The following is a 25,934-nucleotide window of genomic DNA, read 5'->3' as shown; positions in this document are numbered from 1 at the left end:
CAACTCAGCCATTAACTGTCCTGTCAGTCTACTCACGATCATTAGTAAAGTGACAGAAGACATCAACAGTTTATCAAGTGGCACTACTCAGTAACATTGAAGGTGAGATGATGGCCTAGTGTGATTATCACTAGATGATTAATTCAGAGAAACAGGTAATGTTCTAGTGACCAGAGTCTGAATTCAAACAGATGCTGGAATTTGCATTAAAATAATATCTAGAATTAAAGAGTCTGAAGATGACTGTGATATGGTCAAATGTCAGTAAAAACCCATCTAGCTTACATGCGATTCCAGACCCACATCAATGTGGATGACTCTGAACTGCCCTCTGGACAATAAATGCTGGCCTAGCCAGCAACGCCATCAGCCCATGAATGAATAAAAAACCCTCACAAACCCAACAAATGCCTCGGCTGATAAATCAGTATTCCTACATGTTGAACATTAATGTTAAGAAGCACTGAAGTTCATAAGAGTTTGGAATGAGCTGTGGATGGCAGTGAGATTTCAAAACCATTACTAACTGAACAGGATGACTTCTAAAGGACATAGCTGCAAGACTGGGTCTGCAGGTGCTGATAAAGGAGCTAACAGGGGAAATCTACAAAAACAGAAATTGCTAGAGAAACTCAACAGGTCCAGCAGTATCTCTGTAGATCTGAGCAATACCACAACAAACACAGTAAACTCTGCAGTCCTGCCACTTCCAGCCATAAATGTTAGTTAAAAACTGCTCAACACTTAACTGGTAGAGCTGGTTCCACAAATATTCCTATCCTCAATTATAGGAGCCCAGCCCATCAGTGCACAACTTAAGTATTTACAACACTTCAGCCAAAAGCTCTGAATTGATCTGAATCAATCTCAGCCTCTTCCTGTGGTCCTCAATATCATAGGTGGCAGTCTTTAGCCACTCCATGTGATATCATGTAATGGTTGAAGGCACCAGATACAGCTAAGGCCTTAGGACCTGACAATACGCTGAAAAGAGTCCTGGAGATTTATGTTCTAGATACAGCCGCACCTCTATCCAAGCTATTCCAGTACAGCTACAAGGAAAATTGCCCAGGAATATCCTAAATACAAAAAGCATGAAAATTCCAACCCAGCCAATAACTGTCCTGTCAGTCTACTCATGATCATCAGTAAAGTGATAGAAGACATCATCAACAGTTTATCAAGTGGCACTACTCAGTAATATTGAAGGGGAAATGATGGCCTAGTGTGATTATCACTGGACGATTAATTCAGAGAAACAGGTAATGTTCTAGTGACCGGAGTCTGAATTCAAACAGATGCTGGAATTTGAATGAAAATAATTTCTAGAATTAAAGAGTCTGAAGATGACTGTGATATGGTCAAATGTCAGTAAAAGCCCATCTAGTTTACTAATGTCCTTTAGGGATGGAAACTGCAATCTTTGCTTGATCTGGTCTACATGCAACTCTAGACCCACAGCAATGTGGTTGATTCTTACCTGCCCTCTGGGCAATTAATGTTGGCCTAGCTAGTGACAGCCACATCAATGAATAAAAAATAAAACCAGTTTGCTAATATTCAGTTTGGGTTCTGCCAGGACCACTCAACTCCTGACCTCATCACAGCCGAGTACAAACACAGACAGCAAAACTGAACTCTAGAGATAAGGTGACAGCAACTCGACATCATATCAGCATTCGACAGAGGTGTGACATCAAAACTGGAGTCAATAGGAATCAGGAAGAAATCTCTCTGCTGTTTAGAGTCATATCCGACACAGAGGAAGACGGTTGTGGTTTTTGGAGATCAGTCATCTCAGAGCCAAGATTGAAGGAGCTTCCCCAAGGCAGTGTCCAAGGCCCAACCATATTCAGCTGCTTCATCAGTTCGGAAGTGGGGATAATCACACAATGGCCAGTCTCACTCAACTCATCAGATGCTGAAGCAATCCATATCCAAAGGTAGCAAAGATCAATATTCAGACTTGGTTTGATAACTGGCAAGTAACAATCATGCCACAAAATGGCATGTGGCCATTTCTGACAAAAGAATCTAACCACCTCCCCTTCACAGTTAATGCCATTACCATTGATGCACAAACCATCAGCATTCCAGACATTATGATTGACCACAAATAAAAACAGAAATTGCTGAAAAATCTCAGGTCTTGCAACATCTATGGAGAGAAATCAGAGTTAACATCTCACCACTGATGCTGCTAGATCTGTTGAGCTTTTCCAGCAATTTCTGCTTAGGTTTCTGATTTGCAACATCTGCAGTTCTTTGGATTTTTATTACAATTTAACAGAGACTGAACTGGACAAGTCATAATATGAGTCACATCAGTTAGCTGAACAGCACCTTCCAAACTACAAGCTCTACCATCTAAAAAGGGCAAGATCAGCAATTGCATAGAAACATCTCCTGCAAACTCCCTTCCAAACTACGTACCATCCTGATTTGAAAACATATCGCTGCTCCTCCATTGTGGCTAGCTAAATCAAATAGGTCAAGGGGGAGAGTCAGCCTACACTTAATCATAATGGCAGTGGACAGATTAGAATATACCTTGTTTGTTGTCCAGTGACCCTTTCTAAAACTAAGAATCTGTCAGTACATGCCTTCAGGAGATTAATTTGTCAATTATGATTCATTCAGGCTGGGAGCCATAATATTTATGTTCCACAGTTTAACATTAGGGGCTGCTATGCTGTTTATTCAGCACCTGCCACATGTGCCCTTAATTTCCCAAAAGATTGAATCACCTGGGCATTTAATGCGGAAATTTCAGTCAACAAGTCAGCATGAGACATCAAAGTGTAGCAGCACAAACACTTAGTTACAGTAAGAAATCAGGTTGTCTTAAGAAAGGTTGCAAGTGGAGAAAGTAGAGAGAAGGGATCTGCTCTATCCAATAAACAAATTGGGTAATACAATATTAAGACAATATCTGAATGCTACCAGAGCCCATTGTAAAATTATCTTCAATAAACCTGGCCATTTTCAGTCTACTGTTAAATATATGGTTCTCATTAATGATCAAGTAATATTCCATGGGAAATGAGGCAACCTTGACCTACCTGGCCTATCCACAAGTTCACATTCTATCCTGTTAATGCAAATGCATCCCAAAAGAAAAAAAACCTTACAGGAAATAAAAATTATACTCTAAGACTTACAGGTAAAATGCATCAGGTTGCTTTTTCAGGTCAGTCATCCTGCTCTCTCTACATTCAGACTGACGTTTGTAAATGGCCACACACAATCACCTGCCTTCCCAACATTAGGCAAGGTGCAAAGAAAGACAAACAGAAAAAATTCATGCTCTTTGCAATGTTTTAGTGATTATGCATCAGTCTTGACCCAGTAGATAGTACTCTCACCTGAGATTGTGTGGTTTCAAACCCATTCCAAAATCAAGACATTGCAACTCCCAGTGGAGTAAAGTGGATCACTGTACTCTCAGAAATGACGTTACACAGCAAACCTCTGCCCTCTCAAGTGGTATAAAAAAAGTGGCAAGAAGAGCAGAGGACTGCCTTCTGTTGTCCTGAAAATATTTATCCCTCAATCAACATCACACAAATAATAAAGCACATTTCCAACATTGACTCCATTTCAAAAGTACTGGCTCCAATGAATTTTGGAATATTCAGACATTATGAAAAAAAAAAGTGTTATAAAATAAAAGAAAGACTTGCATTTATATAAGCACTGCGTATTGGGGGGAAGGGTTTAAAGACATCATTTGTTCATCTCCCTCTTTCTGTATAATCATAACCTACATTCTTGTATGCCAGAACCCAGGTCTCCTCTTTCTGTCTATTTGGCACCAGGTTACATTGATTAGCTTTGATGTTTACATATTTCTAGCTGTCTAATTTATAAGCAAAAGCTTGGAATCAAAGAGAGATTGAAGTTTAAAATGGCAACACATCTGTTGAAACAATTGCCAAACATTCAAAAGGCACAGTTTACAAAAGATCAGAAGTGGAGGATTGGGGTGCCGCAATGCGGGGAAATTCACACAATGTAGGTGGTGTCAAAGACTTAAAACTTCAAAAAGGTGCTTTCATTTACTATTTGACGTGATAGGGCAACACTGGCAAAATAGCATTTGTTGCAAATCCCTGATTGCTGTGGAACTGAGTGGCTTCCTTGGTCACTTCAAAACACAATTAAAAGTCAATCACATTACCGTAGGCCTGCAGTCACTTGTAGGTCACGCCAGGCGGGGATGGCAGATTTTGTTCCCATAAGGACATTAATGAACCAGATTGATCTTTGTTAATTGCTATAATGGTTTCGTGCTAATTTTTTAAATAAATGAAACGAATTTAAATTCCATAGAAGGTCATGTTGGGATTTGAACCCAGTTTTCAAAGCATGAGCCTTTGAATTGAGTTCACTAACATAACCATCACATCTCCTCATGATCCACAACAACAGTCACAAGTGCCTATAACTGTCCCACAGCATCTCCTCCTGCCTGACAAAAGGGGTCCTCTATTTGTCCTACCCATTTGATGATGCATTGTATCACAATTGATAATGGCCCAAAATAGTGTTTGGAGCAGTGCAGATTGGAGTTGTGCAGCAAGACTATGCAGATTCTGTGGGAATGGCCCAGAAAATGGAACATTCAGGTGGGCAATCCCCTGCATCCGGAACCCTCTCAATAATTCATTAAAGTCACAGAATTCTTAGGTTTTTATTTCCATTAAGTTAACAGCTACCCAGGAGAAGTTAGGAGAATTAAAAGTCTAGTCTAATCTCTGGGTAACTATTAGGGTGATTTTCCAAGTCTCTATTCACCCCACCAACTACATCTCCCCAACCCCTCATACTTGTCCTGGTCTCTGATAACCAGCTCCTTCTCCCAAAACCATCCCCAACCCACACCAGTCCCTGCCAGATTCAAGATGTCCCATTGCCATATCTGATATGCGCCCAGCACTTGCCCCACTGGAACTGATAATCCTTCCAACTAGACTCAAAATGACCTGCCACTCCCTGTCAGAGCAGCCTCCCCTCTGTCTTCCCTTCTGCCCCACACCCCACCAGGAGACAGCAAACATTGCTGAACTAATATACATTGCATTGCAATAGTCACAGGATCGTGGCTGGGAACAGAAGGCTCAATCTATCTTTCTTTCTTTAGTTCCAGAGCATGATTCCTGTTGTCATAACAATTGGCCTCAATCCACAATGACATCTGTGATAAAGCTTTCTAATATATTATCATTTGGGAGTTTGGATTTTAAAGTAGAGACAAATGAGATTTGTATTTGGTTCTGTGAAATCCGCTTAGTCTTTTTTTAAAAAAAAGAGGAGATCCGAAAGTCATTTTGAACAGTTAGGTCAAACATCATTTCGAAGAAAGCATGCGACTTGAGCAAAGTGACTAGTTAAACTACCTAGGAGGTCAACTGATGAAATGTTTGTAAAGTTGAACTCTTATGACATACAAAGACAAGCAAGAGGCCACACCAGGTTTTAATGGGGAAGAATAACTTCCTGCCAGAGGGACAGATTAGTTTATGGCAGTCCAGACTTATAAAGCTAAAAACAAGTTTCAAAACTCTTCTAGCAGTTTAAGCAGAAAGAGCTTTTCTTAAGGTCCAGTAAAATAGCCAATATCTGTGTTTCTCAGGAAGAGACAACGTAAGAAAATCACATCTGGTGAATGTGTTGACAGTCATTGAAATGTGTTGCATGCATTGTTATCAGGTAGTACGAAATTTTAGAAAAAGTTAAGATCAGTGCAACACTTTACCTGGATTTATTGACTATAAAGTATATTGCCAGAAGATGAACATAGAACATAGAACATTTAAAAGTTAAATATTTCTTTGTGCTGTTTATGTGAAAATCCTCCTAAAATTTTACATATATTCTATCTATACAGTGTTTTTCATATATAATAAACTTAGATTATTTTCTTAAAAGAACATTAGGAGCTTCCCAAAAAGAATGCCTCAATGAATGATCACGATAACTAGACAGCAAAATAAAACTTAGCATCTATTGGGGAAAAGGAGAATGGGGTTGAGAAACATATCAGCCATGATCTGGTGCAGCACACTCGATGTACTGAATGGCCTAATTCTGCTCCTATATCTTATGATCTCATGAAACAGAGTTTCACTGAGATAAAACCTGTCCCATTTTCACCATCTGCTGGAATTATAACATAGCTGATATTCCCCAGACTAACCCAAGCACCCTGCAGGAACATCCATAGGTGAACCATCATTGTAAATATAATGTCGGAAGTCACATGACACCAGGTTATAATTCAACAGATTTATTTGAAATCATAAGCTTTTGGAGTGTTGCTTTTCTAGCAGGTAACTGACTTCACCAGATGAAGGACCAGCACTCTGAAAACTTGTGATTTCAAATAAACCTGTTGGACAATGACCTAGTGTCATGTGACTTCTGACTTTGTCCACCCCAGTGCAACACCAGCACCTCCACATCATGCAAATATAATCAAATGGACAAAAAGACAAAGCCTGCAGCCCTGATGGTGTTGAACTGAGGTCTTCAAAGCTTGTTGGTCTTTGCTCACATCATGATGCCACATACCCCGTCGACAGACATGGAATGACAAAGAACTCGCTATCCAGCTTCGAGATCAGTAAATAGCTTTAAGGGGGGAGATAAGTCATTTTGTAAATCATGAGGATTTGTGGGTTATACTCTAAAGAGTTAGATGTCCAAGAAACTTTATCACAATCCTGCAAATGCTTCATGACGCTTATTGCTTTATGATGATATGACTTCATCTGTATTGAGACCAGCAAGTAAGGTTGTGTGATAGCACCCAGATATATACGCTCCACATGACAGAGGCTATTTACCTCATCAAGATCAACTGCCCATGGAGTCACCATTGATACTGCCAACATAGTAACCTCAAATGCCTCCATGAAAGAAACTAAACTGACCATCATAGACATATTTGATCTGCAGGTTGTGGGTGACTGCACTAAGGTTCCTCACTCTGCACCCAGTTGCAAGCCTCAATGTCTTAATTCTGCATACAAAAAATGTGGGCTATCCTTAAATAATGCAGGCATCAATCCAAACCTGGTCAATCAATATGGTCAACCTGGACTTCCCATACATATTTAAGGGAGACTCTACAATGTGCCCAGCATCTCCTGAACTTTGACAGCCATCTCTCTCAAAAGGCTGAGGAGATCTAACACTGGACCGGCTGCTACAAATGAATAAACTCGGCAGAATACAAACAAGGGCAGTAAGTATTTGGCAATAATGATGTCTGCAAGTGAACAGAAGTCTTCACTCACAGAGCAGTTGTTGTCACCATACTTCTTTGCTGCGGTGAGACCTAATATGCCTATCAGTGATGTATGGGTGATAGAGAAATTCACCCAGCTAAGCCAAAGTTTCTTGATTCAAGGGAAAGTTGGTCAATGGTTCTTTGTTCAAGTTAGTCAAATGCTCCCCCTCTATACAGGGCCTGAGGAAGGGTCACTGGACCCGAAATGTTAACTTTGTTTTCTCCTCCACAGATGCTGCCAGGCCTGCTGAGCTTTTCCAGCAACTTTGTTTTTGCTCCCTCTTTATATCCTTGCAGACAGTCCATGTGTGTTTTTTGCTTTTTTGCTAGATTGCATTCCTATTCTATTCACCCTCTCCTTCTCAGTTTCTTGGGCTATCTTTACTGTATTCTAAAACCTTCTCAATCTTCAGATTTACTACTATTTCTGCCAATTTTAGAAGCCTTTTCTTTTTCAATCATGGTTGACTTTGGCCTACTCCTGTTCCTACTATCTTGTAGAATCCAATTTCACAAGTATTCAAGAAAAATGCTTAAGGGAGAAAACAGCAGCATCTCTGACCATCATTTTCCATTTCTCTCTTACTTTAGGTGTGGTTTAAGAGCACTCAAGGTCAGCTAAAGTTATTCCATTGTTTGAAAATAAAAAGGAGAAAAGAACAGACAAATTAATAACACGTTGGTCAGCCTAATCTTGCAGTGGCAAAATTATTGGGAAAAATATCTGAGGTAAAACATACAGGTTTTTAAAAAAAAGCACAGGTAAACAATTCAAGCAACATGGGTTTGTTAAAGGAAAGTTGTGTCTGACTAATAACATTTTGAAGCAACAGTAAGAAGTGCAAATGAGAGTAGTATGTTTAAAGCAGTCTTTATGGATTTTATCAGTGTTTTTGATAAGCTCTCTCATGGCCGACTAATAGCAAATTGATAGCTCACAGGATCCATGGTAAAGTGGTAAGCTAAATACAAAATTGACTCACTGGCAAAAATCAAAGATTGACAGGTTTTTGTGAATGGAAGACTATGATATTTCCGATGGAGTTTCAAAGAGATCCTTGCTTTACATGGTATAGCCCAGAGTTTCCCCAAGTGGAGTGAGAACCCCAGATGGGTTCTCAAAGTGGAAAAATATTTCAGTCACAAGCTTTAGGATAGAAATGGCTGCTGCACAGCTCTGACCCTTCCATCTCTCAAATTTTCTCACTAGATTTCTCTTACATATTCCCTGCTCTCATATCTTCTTCAACGCCCAACCTGCACAAAATCTCACTGAAGCAACCATTTTCAAGCCCTGAAATGGGGTCACAATGGAAAAACGTTTGACAATTAATGGTATGATCAAAAATAAATGCAAGAGGAAATATCAAAAATTTTGCAGGCAGGACAAATGTTTACAATGAGGTTGATCATGAGATTAAAAGATGTAAATTGCAGGAAAATATCAATGGACTAGTCCAGTTGACAGAAAAGTGATAAATGAAATTGAATCTGGAGAGATGTCAGGTTATGGCAAAGACTAACAAAACAAAAGGAACGCACAATGGATGTCAGGAAATGAAGAAAAACAGAAGAACAAAGAGACCTTGGAGTCCACAGATCCTTGAAGGAGAGCTAACTAAGAAAGTAAACTTGGAGCAAAAACAAAGTTGCTGGAAAAGCTCAGCAGATCTGCAGCACTTGAGAAGGAGAAACCAGAGTCAACGTTTCGGGTCCGGTGACCCTTCCTCAGAACCAATTCCTCATTCTGAGGGTCGGTCACCGGAACCACAATGTTAACTCTGTTTTCTCCTTCATAGATGCTACCAGACCTGCTGAGCTTTTCCAGCAAATTTGTTTTTGTTCCTGATTTACAGCATCTGCAGTTCTTTTGGTTTTTATTAAATAAGTAAACTTGCTGCTTTCCTTCACTGGCTAAGATACAAAATATAAGAACAATAATGGGGAGGGTCTACAAGATGGAGTAAAAGTCTAGTTTAGCCACAGCTAGAGGTTTAAACGGAGTTCTGTTCTCTGCATTACAGGAACGATGAGATCATATTAGAAAGAACATAGTGCAGATTTACGAGGGATGGTCCAGGAATGGAGGATCATGGCTAACACAAAAGAACTGATTGGCTCCTTTCTTTCAAAGTGCAGGCAGATGGAAAACTTAACTGATGCATAATTAAAATTATAAGAGGCCCGTTATTCATCTTAGTAAATAGACCTGTAGCCAGGCGCTATTGACTTAAAGCAATAAGAAGAATTATAGGAGGGTTGAGGAGAATTATTACCACCTTGAAGGTGAGGTGGGTGCCCTCCCACTTCGCCGAAGAAAGACAAAAACTGCAACATATTTTAAAAATTCTTGGATATGCACTTTAAATATAATACTCTATTGGACAGGGTCCAAAAATTGGAAAGCACAGTAGCTACAGAGCTTTTTAATTTAAAAAAAGCCAGTTAGCACCAACACAGTAAACCAAACAGCCATATTCTCAAAAGTTATATCTAATACAGATCATAAGTTATTTTACCACACCCACTATGTTTACACAGGAGCAGGAGAGGAAGAAATGAGAAAAGTGATAATCAGTACTGACTTAGATAATAAAATGTGAGGCTGGATGAACACAGCAGGCCAAGCAGCATCTCAGGAGCACAAAAGCTGACGTTTCGGGCCTAGACCCTTCATCAGAGATGGGGATGGGGTGAGGGTTCTGGAATAAATAGGGAGAGAGGGGGAGGCGGACCGAAGATGGAGAGAAAAGAAGATAGGTGGGGAGGTAGGGAGGGGATAGGTGAGTCCAGGGAAGACGGACAGGTCAAGGAGGTGGGATGAGGTTAGTAGGTAGGAGATGGGGGTGCGGCTTGGGGTGGGAGGAAGGGATGGGTGAGTGGAAGAACAGGTTAGGGAGGCAGAGACAGGTTGGACTGGTTTTGGGATGCAGTGGGTGGAGGGGAAGAGCTGGGCTGGTTGTGTGGTGCAGTGGGGGGAGAGGACGAACTGGGCTGGTTTAGGGATGCGATGGGGGAAGGGGAGATTTTGAAGCTGGTGAAGTCCACATTGATACCATTAGGCTGCAGGGTTCCCAAGCGGAATATGAGTTGTTGTTCCTGCAACCTTCGGGTGGCATCATTGTGGCACTGCAGGAGGCCCATGATGGACATGTCATCTAAAGAGTGGGAGGGGGAGTGGAAATGGTTCATGACTGGGAGGTGCAGTTGTTTATTGCGAACCGAGCGGAGGTGTTCTGCAAAGCAGTCCCCAAGCCTCCGCTTGGTTTCCCCAATGTAGAGGAAGCCACAGCGGGTACAGTGGATGCAGTATACCACATTGGCAGATGTGCAGGTGAACCTCTGCTTAATGTGGAATGTCATCTTGGGGCCTGGGATAGGGGGGAGGGAGGAGGTGTGGGGGCAAGTGTAGCATTTCCTGCGGTTGCAGGGGAAGATGCCGGGTGTGGTGGGGTTGGATGGCAGTGTGGAGCGAACAAGGGAGTCACGGAGAGAGTGGTCTCTCCGGAAAGCAGACAGGGGTGGGGATGGAAAAATGTCTTGGGTGGTGGGGTCGGATTGTAGATGGCGGATTCCTCCGACACTTCCGCCATCTACAATCCGACCCCACCACCCAAGACATTTTTCCATCCCCACCCCTGTCTGCTTTCCGGAGAGACCACTCTCTCCGTGACTCCCTTGTTCGCTCCACACTGCCCTCCAACCCCACCACACCCGGCACCCTCCCCTGCAACCGCAGGAAATGCTACACTTGCCCCCACACCTCCTCCCTCACCCCTATCCCAGGCCCCAAGATGACATTCCACATTATGCAGAGGTTCACCTGCACATCTGCCAATGTGGTATACTGCATCCACTGTACCCGCTGTGGCTTCCTCTACATTGGGGAAACCAAGCGGAGGCTTGGGGACCGCTTTGCAGAACACCTCCGCTCGGTTCGCAACAAACAACTGCACCTCCCAGTCCCAAACCATTTCCACTCCCCCTCCCATTCTTTAGATGACATGTCCATCATGGGCCTCCTGCAGTGCCACAATGATGCCACCCGAAGGTTGCAGGAACAACAACTCATATTCCGCTTGGGAACCCTGCAGCCTAATGGTATCAATGTGGACTTCACCAGCTTCAAAATCTCCCCTTCCCCCATCGCATCCCTAAACCAGCCCAGTTCGTCCCCTCCCCCCACTGCACCACACAACCAGCCCAGCTCTTCCCCTCCACCCACTGCATCCCAAAACCAGTCCAACCTGTCTCTGCCTCCCTAACCTGTTCTTCCACTCACCCATCCCTTCCTCCCACCCCAAGCCGCACCCCCATCTCCTACCTACTAACCTCATCCCACCTCCTTGACCTGTCCGTCTTCCCTGGACTCACCTATCCCCTCCCTACCTCCCCACCTATCTTCTTTTCTCTCCATCTTCGGTCCGCCTCCCCCTCTCTCCCTATTTATTCCAGAACCCTCACCCCATCCCCCTCTCTGATGAAGGATCTAGGCCCGAAACGTCAGCTTTTGTGCTCCTGAGATGATGCTTGGCCTGCTGTGTTCATCCAGCCTCACATTTTATTATCTTGGATTCTCCAGCATCTGCAGTTCCCATTATCTCTCATCAGTACTGACTTAAACTGTTTTGTGTATACGAAAGAGAATGAGTGACGGGGCAGTGAGAGAATCATAGAGCTGTACAGCATGGAGACCCCCCCCCCTTTGGTCCAACTCATCCACGCCAACCCATCTTAAATTAATCTAGTCCTTTTTGCCCGTATTTGGCCCATATCCCTCTAAACCGTTCCTATTCATATACCCATCCAGATGCTTTTAAGTGTTGTAATTTTACCAGCCTCAACCACTTCCTCCGACAGCTCATTTCATATTATGGACCCTCACTCTCAAAATGTTGTCCCTCAGGTCCCTTTTAAATCTTTCTCCTCTCACCTTAAATTTCAGACTCCACTAACCTGGGGAAAAGACCTTGACTATTCACCCTATCCATGCCCATTATGATCTTATAAACCTCTATAAGGTCACCCCTCAGCCTCCAATGCTCCAGGGAAAATAGCCCCGGCCTTTTCAGCCTCTTCACATCGCTCAAACCCTCCAACCCTGGCAAAATTCTTGAAAGGATTCAGAAAGAATTTACAGGTTTCACAACAAAATTGCTGTAGCAGGGAACCCAAAATTACATGCAGTACGTGACCTCCTAACTCCCATACTCAATATACTGACCAATAAAGGTAAATACCAAATGCCTTCTTCACAATCCTGTATACCTGACTCCAACTTTCAAAGAACTCTGAACCTGCACTCCAAGGTCCCATTGTAAATAAACATAACACCAGTTGAGACATTTCCTGCCTGGAATTTGAAAGGAGACATTTCAAACTTTAGGATCTTGTTCCCATGCAGAAAGCAGAAATTAGTGCAATGAACACCGTATACAATATGCTCTGGAATCCAAGTTTACTGGCCATTAAGTCACACCTGCCTCTGGGAAGTCTGTCCTGGCTAACATGCCTGCTTGAAATTCTGACCTTTTTTAACACAAAAATGTAAACACAAGAGTTAGTGCTTTCTCACTGGCTCATACTTGAAGGTGGACAATCTGTAACATGACCCAAAGGAACCAGTGCCAACTCTTCTTATGCTGAGAGGAACATTACTCAGTAAATGCATCACCATTCAGGGTGATATCAATTCTTCTATGCTGCCAAAGCACACTCAAAACAGAAAAACATTGATGTAATATTTGTGATTGAACTGAATGTTAACAAGGCCTTGCAAAATTCTCCACTCAAGCTATTTACTTTGTCGATCTTTAAAACATTTGACAGACCCAGGCACACTGCATTTCTAATTAAGTTAACACCAGCCTGCACTCTTGCGGTTCATTGCCGTCCAGTTTTCCTCCACTAAATTGTCATGTCTCTGTTCATCAAATAATTTCTTTCCCCATGATCTCTGGATTGTTCAGGTCTCTGTTCTTTCCCTCACTCTGTTCTTTATTTTTCACTGATTTCCTTATCTTCTTTCACCTACTTGATATCCACCAACTGTAGTGATTGTAATGGGGTCAGCTAGGTGGACCACAGAGAATATAAGGGGAATCATATTGGGATTTTTGACTAGCAGACTGGCAGAGGCATATGACTTTGGATTAACCCTTAATGTAATGCTGAGAGACAATTTGATATGGTGGGATCAATGATATAACCATTCAAAAGCCCCTACTAACTGAAGCCCAACTGGCTTTCAAACAGGCACTACAACTTGCTTTACCATTGGAAAATGCAGCAAGTTGCAGGGTTTTCAGTGGAAGTGGACCGGCTCGCTAGTCTGACTGAGCTTGGGGAACACTACTTGAGTAAAGGCAATTTCACAGCCTCACTCAGAACAGGGGGACTCTAGGTCAGCACACAGCAAAAACCCAAAACAAAGCCAAGCCACAGCCAAATGGTTAACATTTTATTCAGGATCTGGACTGATAAGCCATTGTAGTTGCTGCTTGGATGCGGACTCGAGATAGAGTCCCACTAGACCTAAATGGAGTAAAAGGACTCATAGGCCGGTATCCCGGAGAGTACATCCCAGAAAGTCCACCTACATCTGGTATGGAACAGTTAAATTGCTAAACAACATCCAAATCAGAACCAAGATAAATATTTGGTTAAATGGTCACCCAGTTCCAATGGAGGTCGATACCAGCATGGCTGTTTCAGTGATTGCAGATGCAGTTTTTGAACAAAATTTGTTCTAGACTCCAGCCCTTAAGTTTGTGCAAGACCTCAGCTAGTCTGAGAACCTATACTAGGGAAATTTTACAGATTAAGGGTATAGCTTTGGGTCCAGTCCTTTCGGTGAAGCAGCCGGTTCAGTTACCACTGACTGTAGTAAAATGCTCAGGCCCAAGCTCGGTGGGCGAAATTGGTTGAGAAGGATTCACCTCGATTGACTTAACATTTTTTGATTAGAAAATTGCTGCCTGAGTGAAGTCCTAATTAAATACCCAGAAGTTTTTCCATGAAGATCGAGGGACAATCGAAGGAGCTAAGCCCAACTTGCATGTTGACCAGGCAGCAATTCCAAGATTCTGCAAGGCCCACTCAGTGACATTTGCCTTATAGACAAAAGTAGAGGCAGAAATCAGAAGGCTGGAAAGCAAAGGAATCATCAAATATTTTGGAATCATCAAACCAGTCCATTCTATGGACTGGACAGCACCAGTTGTGAAGCCAACAGATCAGTTCACCTTTGTGGGGATTTTAAACAAACAGTAAAGTGCTATTTGCAGCTGGATAAATACCCAATCCCTTGCAATAGATGATTTGTATGCAAAGTTTGCAAAAGGGCTGTCATTCACGAAGCTAGGCATGATACATGTGTACTCGCAATTGTGGTTAGATAAGGATTCCCAGAAGTATGCTTAAGTTAATAGCCATAACGGTTTGTACAAATATATGAGACTGCCATTTGGGGTATCAGCCTGTACAATTATTCAGTGGACAACGGAGAACATTTCACAAAGTCTATCCCGGCTTGCCATTTATTTAGATGACGTGCTAATGACAGGGAAGACCAATAAGGAGCACGTGGAGAACTTGGACATAGTCCTTAGATGTTTCTTCCAGGTGGGCGTAAGCATCGGAAAGGGAAATGCATGTTACAGACACCTCAAGTGTCAGACTTGGGCTACAGAGTAGACAAGACCTGGTTACACGTGAAGAACAAGGTAAGTTACAGTATAGGAACAGGCCCTTCAGCTCTCTATGACTCTGCCAACATGCTTCCCATCACACTTAAAAATCCCTATCCTTTGGGCAACATATCGCTCTATTCCCATCCTGTTCATATATTTGTCAAGACACCTTTAAAGTCACTATAGTATCTGCTTCCACTACCTCCCCTGGCAGAGAGTTCCAGGCATCTACCATCCTCTATGTAAAAACAGTTGCCTTGTGCATCACCTTTAAACTCTGCCCCTCGCACCTTAAACGCATGGTCCCTGGTAAGCGACTGTTCCACCCTGGGACAAAGCTTCTCTGTCTGTCCACGCCCTTCATAATCTTGTAGACCTCTATCAGATCACCCCTCAACCTCTGTCATTCCAGTGAGAACAACCCAAGTTTCTCCAACTTCTCCTCATAGCTAATGCCCTCCATGCCAGGCCCCCTGGTAAATCTTTTCTGTACCATCTCCAAAGCCACCATATCGTTCTGTTAGTGTGGTGACCAGAATTGAACACAATATTCCAAATGCGTCCTAACTAAGGTTCTATAAAGCTGCAGCACTACCTGCCAATTTTTAAACTCAATGCCCCAGCCAACGAATGCAAGCATGCCATAAAGCCTTATTGACTATCTTTTCCACCTGTGTTGCCACTTTCAGTGACCTGTGTACTTGTAAACTCAGATCCCTCCTTCTATCAGGACTTTTAAGGGTTCTGCCATTTACTGTCTCTTTTCCAACTGGATTAGACATATCGAAATGCATATCCTCACATTTTCCACATTAAACTCCATCTGCCATCTCTCTGCCTGAGACACCAACTGATCTATATCCTGCTGTATCCTTTGATGGTCCTCATCACTATCCGCAATTCCACCAACCTTTGAATCATCAGTAAACTTACTAATCAGACCAGTTACATTTTCTTCCTTCCACTGCTACCGTCCGTCTTCTACGAATTAGCCAGTTTTTTATCCATCTTGCAAGCTCACCTCTGACCCTGTGCGACTTTACCTTCTGTATCAGCCTGCCACGAGGGACCTTGTTAAAGGCCTTAATGAAGTCCATGTAGACAACATCCACTGCCCTACCCTCATCGATCATCATCACTTCCTCAAAAAACTCAACCAAGTTAGTGATTCACGACCTCCCCTTCATAAAACCATGTTGCCTCTCACTAATACACCCATTGATTTGCAGGTGGGAGTAAATCCTGTCTCGAAGAATTCTCGCCAATAATTTACCTACCACTGATGCAAGGCTCACCAGCCTGTAATTAGCTGGATTATCGCTGCCACCCTTCTTAAACAAAGGAACAACATTGGCTATTCTCCAATCCTCTGGGACCTCCCTTGTAGATGCTGAGGATACAAACATTTCCCTCAAGGCCCCAGCAATTTCCTCCCTTGCCTCTTTGTATTCTGGGGTATATTCCATCAGGCCCTGGGCTACCTTAATATTTTTCAAGATCCCCCCAATAACTCTTCCCTGTTGACCTAAAACTGTCTACACACACTTCCCCAGACTCCTCGTCCACCAAGTCCTTCTCTATGGTGAATACTGACACAAAGTACTTGTTTAATACCTCGCCCATTTCCTCTGGCTTCGCACGAATTTCCTTCCCTGTCCTTGAGTGAGCTAACCCTCTGCCTGGTTACCCTCCTCTTCTTTATATAGCTATAAAAAGCCTTGGGATTTTCCTTAATCCTGTTGGCCAATAATTTCTCATGACCCCTTTTCGCTCTCCTGGCTCCTTGCTTAGATTTCTTTTGACTTTCCTCATATTCCAGCCTTGCTTTGTGTGGTCCCAGCCTCCTAGCCTTGATAAATGCTTCCTTTTTCTTTTTGATTAGGTTCACAATATCTCTCGTTATCCAAGGTTCCCTAAACTTGCCATTCTTATCCTTCATCCTTAAAAAGGAACATGCCGGTCCTGAGTTCCAGCAACTTACGCTTGAAAGCCTCCCACATACCATATGTTGATTTGCCCTCAAACATCTGCGTCCAACCTACATTCTTCAGTTCCTGCCGAATATTATTGTAATTAGCCTTCTCCCAATTTAGCACCTTCACCCATTGGAAGATGCAATGAGGATGATCAAAGGTGCCCCAGCTCCCAAGTCTGTAGTGCAGTTTAGGTCTTTCCTTGTGCTGGTGAATTATTACAGAAAGTTCATACATAACCTGGCCTCCATCCTGGCAGCTTTGCATCAACTCTTAACAAAGGGTCAACCTTGGAAATGATCATACAGCCAAGCCACAGTTTTCAGTGAAGTGAAGAAACAGCTATCATCCTTGACGGTGTTGGCACATTATGATCCCAAGTGAGATTTGGTATTGATCTATGATGCCTCCCCATATAGCATCAGGGTAATATTAGTTCACAGGGGGCCCAATGGAATGGAAACAGCATTAGCAACGCCAATGCCAGACACAAGACTCCATTAAGAGAGAGAGACAGTTTACTTCAGGGGATGAAGTTTGGTGTAGTAACCATGGGAATGGCCCTGCATGGGCAAGAGGCATGGTTGGTAAGGTCAGGTCCAGTGACGTATGAAGTTTTGGTAGTATAAAGACGGCCCTGAACAAGCAAGTGGACTGTATGAAAGCTGCAAACTCGCAAATGGTGTCGGAGCAAAACGTGCCCAGATCCTCGACAACCTTTCTGACTGTTTCAGAATACATTGGTTCTCTCTCTCTCTCCATCAAGCATTGAAGATACCTCAGTATCTGAGATGGACACGGCAGGTGTTGCCACCTTAATGCCTTTGGCACCTGAAGAACAGAATGAAATTCTTCTGAGTCGCTCCAGGTGCAAGAGATGAACTGCTGTGTGTTACACATCACCCATATTGGAGGCGGGGTTGGTGGAATCTGGTGCTAAAACACCACAGAAGCAGCTGCAAAAAACTGGCCAATGTCCTTGGACTCGGTGGGGGTGGTGTTGAATGTAGCGACTGTAATGAGGTCAGCCAGGTAGGCTCACTGAATATTACAGAGCCCTGGCTGACAGATAAGACTGGACAACAGATAAGAACAGGAGGGTCAGACATCCTATTCACTTAGAGCTTGCTCTGAGGGAGCTGGATTACTTTCAAGGACTCTCCACGTATAAATAAAGATTGACGAGGTGACAGAATACCAGCCTGAGGCATTATTTCACCAACCTTAAAGTTTCTACTTTTCTATGAAGTCATAACCTGCAAAGCTGTGAACTTATATGCTGGCAAGTGGGATTAAGCTGTGAGATGACACTGATATGATGGGGCAGGAGACCTCTTTCTATGCTGTAATCTCTCTTTTTTTCAGAACACCCCCTAGCTGAAGGAATCTTCATTTCTCCCAACCTTTAAACAGGTATTGAAAGCATAGCCTTTTAAAAACACTATGTCCTCCTCTTCCCATTTTCATTCCATCCTTAGTCATTCCTCACCAATTCCTCATCTTGATCTGAAAGGGAATGACCAATCTCCAAGTAGCTGAGTTTACTATTTATTCCAAATGCTTTCATCTTTCTCAACTGCAATTTGAATAAAATTCAAAACTGTGCCATTTGAAAGCTGCTGCCATAGGCACAAGGACACTTTTAGCATCCATTTCCCCCTGCCTCAATACCTTGACTTTTTTAAAAAATGAAATCCTCGTCTGCTAAGAGTTTCATATTCCATTTCTCTGTTATAACCTTATGTTACCATGGCTCAAACTACAAGACGACAACAACAACATAAAGGAGGAGATGCAAATCAGGAATGGGCATCCTGAAGCTTATACTGGGAAAAAGAAAGACCAGAAAAGACCATAAGACATAGGAGTGGAAGTAAGGCCATTAGGTCCATCAAGTCCACTCTGCCATTTAAATCATGGCTGATGGGCATTTCAACACCACTTCCCTGCACTCTCCCCATAGCCCTTGATTCCTTTTGAGATCAAGAATTTGTCGATCTCTGCCTTGAAGGCATCCAACGTCCCGGCCTCCACTGCACTCTGCGGCAATGAATTCCACAAGCCCACCACTCTCTGGCTGAAGAAATGTTGTCTCATTTCAGTTTTAAATTTACCCCCTCTAATTTTAAGGCTGTGCCCACGGGTCCTAGTCTCATGCCCACGGGTCCTAGACTAGGTGAAGACTAAAGTAAATAAGGTTTTGAGATGCTGGGATAGAATGAGTTATAGACCAGATGTGTGTTTTTTTAATTACTCATATGTAGGATGTAGCCACCACTGACAAGACAAATATTTCTTGCCCATCACAAAGTGCCCTTGAGAAGCTGGTGTTAGTCAGTCTTGACAATCTGCTTTGGAAAGCTATTAAACAGAACCTCATTGGCAGAGTCACATGCAGAACATGCAAGGACAATAGATTTCTTACCCTAAATGAAACCAGATGGATTGTTTTCACATGGTAGTTTCATGGTCACCATCACTAACAGCAGTGTTTTCATTCCAGATTTACTCAATTAACTGAATTTAATCTTCCCAACAGCCATATGGTAGGATTTGAACTCGTGTCTTCATATCATTAGTTCAAGCATACGGAACCAGTAACATATCCACTATATTACCATCCCCCACCCAGCGCTGCAATGAATGATTTCAACACAGGAGGAGGAAGGGTGTGCATAATGGAATATTTAAAGTTTAGAAAAACAAGATAGAGAAGTTGTGAGAAACATTGTCAAATAAATCCGATGCTGATACGGTCAAAGAACAACTAGGGTGAGGAACGGCCAGCTAGAAAGACATACACTCAGCACAAAAACACAAGTCAGAAAAGGAAATCAGGTGGAAAAGAAAGTCACAGGTGAATACAGGAGACAGAGAAAAGGAGCAAGCTGAAGCAGGGGCAGAGAGGGCGGGCAAGCGAAGGAGACATAACAAGAGTAAGGAGGGTGAGCGGTGTACGTATAAGTGGAAGGGCAGCAAGTGACAAGGCAGGGGGCGGTGGTCGGGAGGAGAGTCAGTGGGACAGACACTGACAAGAGCAGTTAGAGTATATGGTAATTCTTGCAAGAATTGCTAGTTGGTCTGCAAAAAGGTACAGGATTAAACACAAGGAAATGCAGTCAATTCCAATCACTGTCTTAGGTGCAGGTAACAGATGTATTATAGATAACATTTCTTCGTGGCCTGAGGCTGGAACAAAGCGGATATACAGAATGTTTTAAAAACTTTGCGGCGATTCAATCAAGTGACAGAATAACACGTTTTCAGTACTGTCCTGCTGGTAGATTCAAATTAGGGGGACGTCTTTGGAATGGTGACCCAGGCACGTACACAGAGACAGACGGAGCGACAATCACAGTGACTCAAACGTACAGACCATCAAAAGCCGAAAGAAATGAATATTAAAAAAAACTACAACTGGAATGGAATTTGACCCCATTCGAAAAATTCCTGAAGTTTGCCCACGTTGTGTAACTACTCCCACCACCTACTACAAAGTATTTAGTGAATCTTAATTCATCAGTAATATTAACTTGGAAAGAGGATTACTTGAAGTCAAAAGAGAAGCGTCATGTTTGAACTATCCCTATCCAGCAAGGATGGTAAATAACCTGCGGAGCAGCTTTCACTCCAAGTCACTAAGAATGGATTCATTTACAGAGAGACAGAGAGAGAGAGAGAGAGAAAAGTTGTTTTTTGGCAAACTTTCCGCCCGGCTCCCCGGCTGAAATCCCAGTTCCATCAGGCTCTTACCCTGGAGGTTCTGCACTCGGATGTCGCTGATATGACCGATCAGCTCCTCTCGCTGAAACCAGTCCCATTCGTGTCCTGCCATAGAAACGGAAGGCTTCGATCCGTCTGCACACTCACGGCGTCCCTTTAACCTGGGGTTGGGGGAGCCAAGCAGAGAGGAAGCACTCAGGAGATGAGGACGAAGCACTGGGCGGAGAGAGGGAGGGATCATAGATTCACTTAGGGGATAAATCCGAACAACTTCCTGGTGACGATAGGATTTTGCCCGCCCTCTTTCACTGCGCAGTACCACCTAGTTATTGGAGGAAGCGTATAGACAAACCAAGCGCACCTTCAAGCGAGAGATTTACATCCACTGAGTAGGAGATTCAGACAGTAGTGCTGCATCTCAACGGAATACGCAACCCCCAGCGCTCAATCACGCACATCCTCATGCATGCAGACATTACAGAGATACCAACTCACTGAACGCACAAATATTGCACACTCCTAAACAGACACACCCTCAAGCACACTCAAACATGCAGCTATTGCACCGCCCTTGAGTACACACAAACATTACAGTGACTGAACAGCATAAGTCAAATCACAAACCACCTAAAACATACAATAGACATTGGACAGTGGGACTACCCTAAACACGCACACATACAATATCCAAGACAACAAAGCGTGAAGCTGGATGAACACAGCAGGCCAAGCAGCATCTCAGGAGCACGACGTGGCTGCAAATCCAATCCGGAAGCAAAACACTGACTGAGGATGTTGGAGGTCTGGAGAAAAACAGCAAGCACGAACCTTCCAGCTCAGCGAGCAAACTTACACCCAGAACCTCAACCTGAGCTACAAATCTTCTCAAAACTTGCTAAAACAGCAAGCACTGGAGCAACTCAGCAGGCGTGGTGGCTTCTGTGGAGAGAAATATTTTGAGTTCAATATGGTTAATCTTTGACAACCTGTGGTTCTGTAAAAGATCACTGTCTCCACAATAACAAATGCGCCTAAGATGCTGAGATAACAAAGTGTGGAGCTGGATAAGCACAACAGGCCAAGCAGCATCTTAGGAGCACAAAAGCTGAGGTTTTGGGCCTAGCCCTTCATCAGAAAAGCTTCTGACCTTGATCATATGGGCTAATTGGCCAAGGAGTGGCAATTGGAGTTTAATTTAGATAAATGTGAGGTGTTATTTTCATAAGGCCTATCAGGGCAGGACTTGTACAGTTAATGGTGGGGACCTGAAGATGTTGCTGAACAAAGGGATCTACGGATGCAGATTCATAATTCCTTGAAAGTGGAGTCAAAAGTAGATAGGGTGGTGCAGAAGGCATTTTGCACGCTTGCCTTCATTGGTCAGTGCATTGAGTTGGAAGTCATATTGTGGTTAAACAGAACATTGGTTATGTTATGTTTAGAATACTGCATACAATTGTAATTGTTCTTCTATAGGAAGGATGTTGTTAGACTTGAGACGGTGCAGAAAAGATTTACTAGGGTGTTGCTGGGACTGGAGGGTTTGGACTACAGGGAGAGGCTGAATAGACTGGGGCAGTTTTCCCTGGAGCGTCAGAGGCTGAGGGGTGACCTTATAGAGGTTTGTTAAATCACATGAGATTTAGATAGGGTGAATAGCCAAGGTCTTTTTCCCCAGGGTGGAGAGTCCAAAATTAAAGAGCATAGGTTTAAGGTGAAAGGGGAAAGATTGAAAAAGGACCTGAAGGGGGTAACTTTTCACACAGAAGGTGGTGTATGTATGGATTGAGCTACTGGAGGAGGTGGTGGAGGCGGGTACGATTACAACATTTAAAAGGCAGCTGGGTAGATATATGAACAGGAAGTTTTTTGTGGGGTGTGGGCCAAATGTTGGCAAATGGATGTAGGTCAGACTGGGATGTGTGGTTGGTGCGGGCAAGTTAGATCAAAATGTCTTTCCAATCTGTATGACTCTATAACTTTACATAGAATAGAATCATAGAATCCCTATAGTGTGAAAACAGGCCCTTCAGCCCAACCAGTCCACACTGAACCCATGACACTCAAGAACAATCAAGAACTTAACCCACCCTGGAGAAAGCAACCCATTTGATTAATTCCTAGTCCATGACCTTGAACTTTCTCTTCCTCTACCGTCGACACAGCAGCAGCACTGGCTACCATCTACAACATGACTGCAGCAGATCCCCCTAGATTTCTTTGACAACACCTTCAAAAAAGGCAACAGGTGCATTGAACAGTCACCCACTGCATGTTTCCTTTAAAGCCACATGCTATCCTGACTTGGACTTAAATCATTTTTCCTTCAGTGTAGCTCAGTCAAAAATCTGGAACTCCTCCTTAACAGCACTGTAGATGTACTTCCACAACATCGGCTTTCACAGCTCAAGAATGTGGCTAACCACACTTTCTCAAAGGCAGTTAAAGATAGGAAATAAATGTCAGTTCTGCCAACAACATGTCCACTGCATAAATTAATGTGAGAAAATGATTACATGCCCTCGGCATTCAATGGCAATTGATGGAATTGGGAGTTGGGGTGGAATGATACGGAGAGGTCAGTTAATGTTGAATTCCCTCCTGTCCACCTCTTGGGAGTCTTTATTGACCCAAAACTTAAATGGACTGGTCTTGAGTTAAGTTTATAAGAGCTGGTCAGAGGCAAGGAATTCATCTCTTGACTCCATAGGACCTCCATAAAATCTACAAGGCACAAGTCATGAGTGTGATGGAATACTCCCCATTTGCATGGATGAGTGCAGCTCAAGAACACTCAACAAAACAATCTTTTAATTGTCACCCAATCCAAATGTCCACTTCTTGTACCAGTAGCATGCCAATATCCTGATTCATGAAACACAACATGGTCACAACTATAATTATTATACTCAAAGATACAAATAAACCAGAGTGAGTAATGCACCTTTCAGACATCTACAAAACAAAAATTGTCACATAAACAGCCAGAGGTATTAACAATATATATAGTTATTACATCATACAAATATACCATATAGTGACAATAGAGGTGCACATAGCTAATACATTCCATCCATTCCCAGTCACATTCACCATTATGTAAGTATTTCCTTTGGGATAAATGCACACAATTATCCATCACTAACTTATGGACCTAACCCTAATCTTTACAGTGACACAGATACAAAAGTTCCATGTATAATCACAAAGGCCCACAACACATCTAAAAAATCCACATGCAGGGAGCAGTAAAGTCACATGTTTGTACACATTCCACTTTGCCATATCAAAGGGGAATGTGTCAAGCAGCATTGTAGACACACTGCACCAGAATTTGCTTAAATTATAACAGTAAGTTTAATACATTTACTGTCACTGGCCAGCAAATGACTATGAAAATTGTTGCAAGGGAGAAATACTCGAGTTCTAGATCATGTTAAATTTTGGTGTAATTTGCAACTTTGTTAGCCTTGTGAAAATGACTGCTCAAAATCAAATTCCTTGTGATTTTCAATCAATTATGCAGTAAGTACCCATAAACCCACTGTATCACAGAAAGTTAGGAATAGTACTTAGGACTGTTTTACACCAAGATTTCAGTACCTTCAGTGTCAATTAACCACTTTGGCTCATAAAGGGAATTGAAACTGGAATCAGTCCCATAGGCACCAAATTGTTGTCAGAGATTTTTAAAATTCCCAGCACTAAATTTAAAAAAGTGACCTTCTCATTCTGTGTCTTCACCCAATCTCTCTTAATTCTTTTCCTTTCTTTCTGTATTTGGTTTGACTCTAATTTATTCTGTTTTGTTCTCTATTATTCCTCTGTTTCTTTCTCAATCCTGAGATTTGTAAGGACATAGATGTTTGTATCTTACATTAACCATTTCCACTGACCATAGATCATTGTTTATTAAGGTCCCAGATGTCCTGTTATCAAATAGGACTTTCAGAAATTTATGATACAGATTTTTTTTTCAGGCCGAGGCTAAAAGCTTAACAAATGGGGTATGTTGCGAGATCCCTCCCATCCCTGTAAAATTTGAACCAATGGTTCTGAATTTCCTCAGACTTACTGCAGTTATAAGTTTGACAGCAACAACGTAGAAATGAAACACATCTGGAGTAAGAAAGCGATGCTTGTGTCATATTTACTGCTGCAGACTCCGGGAAATTCAAAGCTCTCAGTCATTCATCCAGTGAACAGACTCATGCAAAGCTGCACAGCATGCTGTCTCTCGTACACATAACCTACAGACCAACAGCCACTCAGAAAGACACACACCTTGCAAAGGACATGTCCAGCTTTAGGTGCTGGGCTTCCTGGCTGATGGCCTGTACAGATAAGTCAGGCATGTCATTTTGCAATGGATCCTGCAGTTGTGACTGTGTGTGTTTTTCTGTCTAGGTGGGAAGCTTTGCAGATCACAACCACCTGAGTGAAGTGAATGAGATGTGTTTGTGTGACTAATACATAGCAGTAGTTGGAGATGGTGCAGTACTGGTGGGATGGGAAGTGTCACAAACAGCAGTAAGTAGCTGCATTGAATAATGATGACTCAATCTAATTCAACTTTCAACTGATAAAAATAGACTCCCCCACCCATCTTCTATGTAGCAATGAAAATTAATGATGGATCAGTGGCTTGAAATGTTAACAAGGTCCTGGGTTCAGTGCTCAGCTTGTATTAATCTGGAGAAAGATACATGATACCTGAAATAAGCAGGTTGACCTGTGAGGCAAGATTGGACAGGCTGGACTGGTTTATACTGGTTTTTAGAAGAATGTGAGGTGACTTGGTTGAAGTGTAAATGGTCTTGACAAGGTGAGCGAGGCATAGAACTTTCCTTTCGTGAGTCAGTCCAGAGCAAGGGACACCTTTTTCAAGTGTCGATGATAGTTCCGATGTGGCTACCCATTTCAACTGATGAAGGAGCAGCACTCCGAGAGCTCATGATTTCAAAAAACCTTTTGGACTATAACCTGGTGTCGTGTGACTTCCAACTTTGTCCACCATTTTAAAATCGGGGATCACTCTTTTCAAACAGTGATGAGGAGAATATTTTTACCTCAGATGATTATGTGACTTTGCACCTTTCTGTCTCAGAAGTCATGGAGGTGAGGACATTGATGGTTTTTTAAGACAGAGATGGATAGTTCCTTATTAGGGAGGGTAATCAAAGGCTATCAGGGCTAAGCAAGAATCTGGAGTTTGAAACACAAGCAGATCAGCCATGATTTGTGTGAATATTG

General features: G+C 42.7%; 1 protein-coding gene across 1 annotated transcript in view; it reads right to left on the bottom strand.

Annotated features, from left to right (window-relative positions):
• LOC125455580 (calmin-like) overlaps positions 1 to 20,915 on the bottom strand; it is a 122,994-nt gene extending 102,079 nt beyond the window's left edge. The window contains exon 1 of the mRNA XM_048537718.2: positions 20,712 to 20,915. Within this exon, the coding sequence (XP_048393675.1) occupies positions 20,712 to 20,793 (82 nt within the window). The 5' untranslated portion in view covers positions 20,794 to 20,915. The remainder of the gene's footprint in view (positions 1 to 20,711) is intronic.
• Positions 20,916 to 25,934: the final 5,019 nt, after the last annotated feature.

This window comes from Stegostoma tigrinum, chromosome 10 (assembly GCF_030684315.1).
Source record: "Stegostoma tigrinum isolate sSteTig4 chromosome 10, sSteTig4.hap1, whole genome shotgun sequence".
Classification (NCBI taxonomy): domain Eukaryota; kingdom Metazoa; phylum Chordata; class Chondrichthyes; order Orectolobiformes; family Stegostomatidae; genus Stegostoma; species Stegostoma tigrinum.
This window is presented reverse-complemented; position numbering and strand designations above follow the sequence as displayed.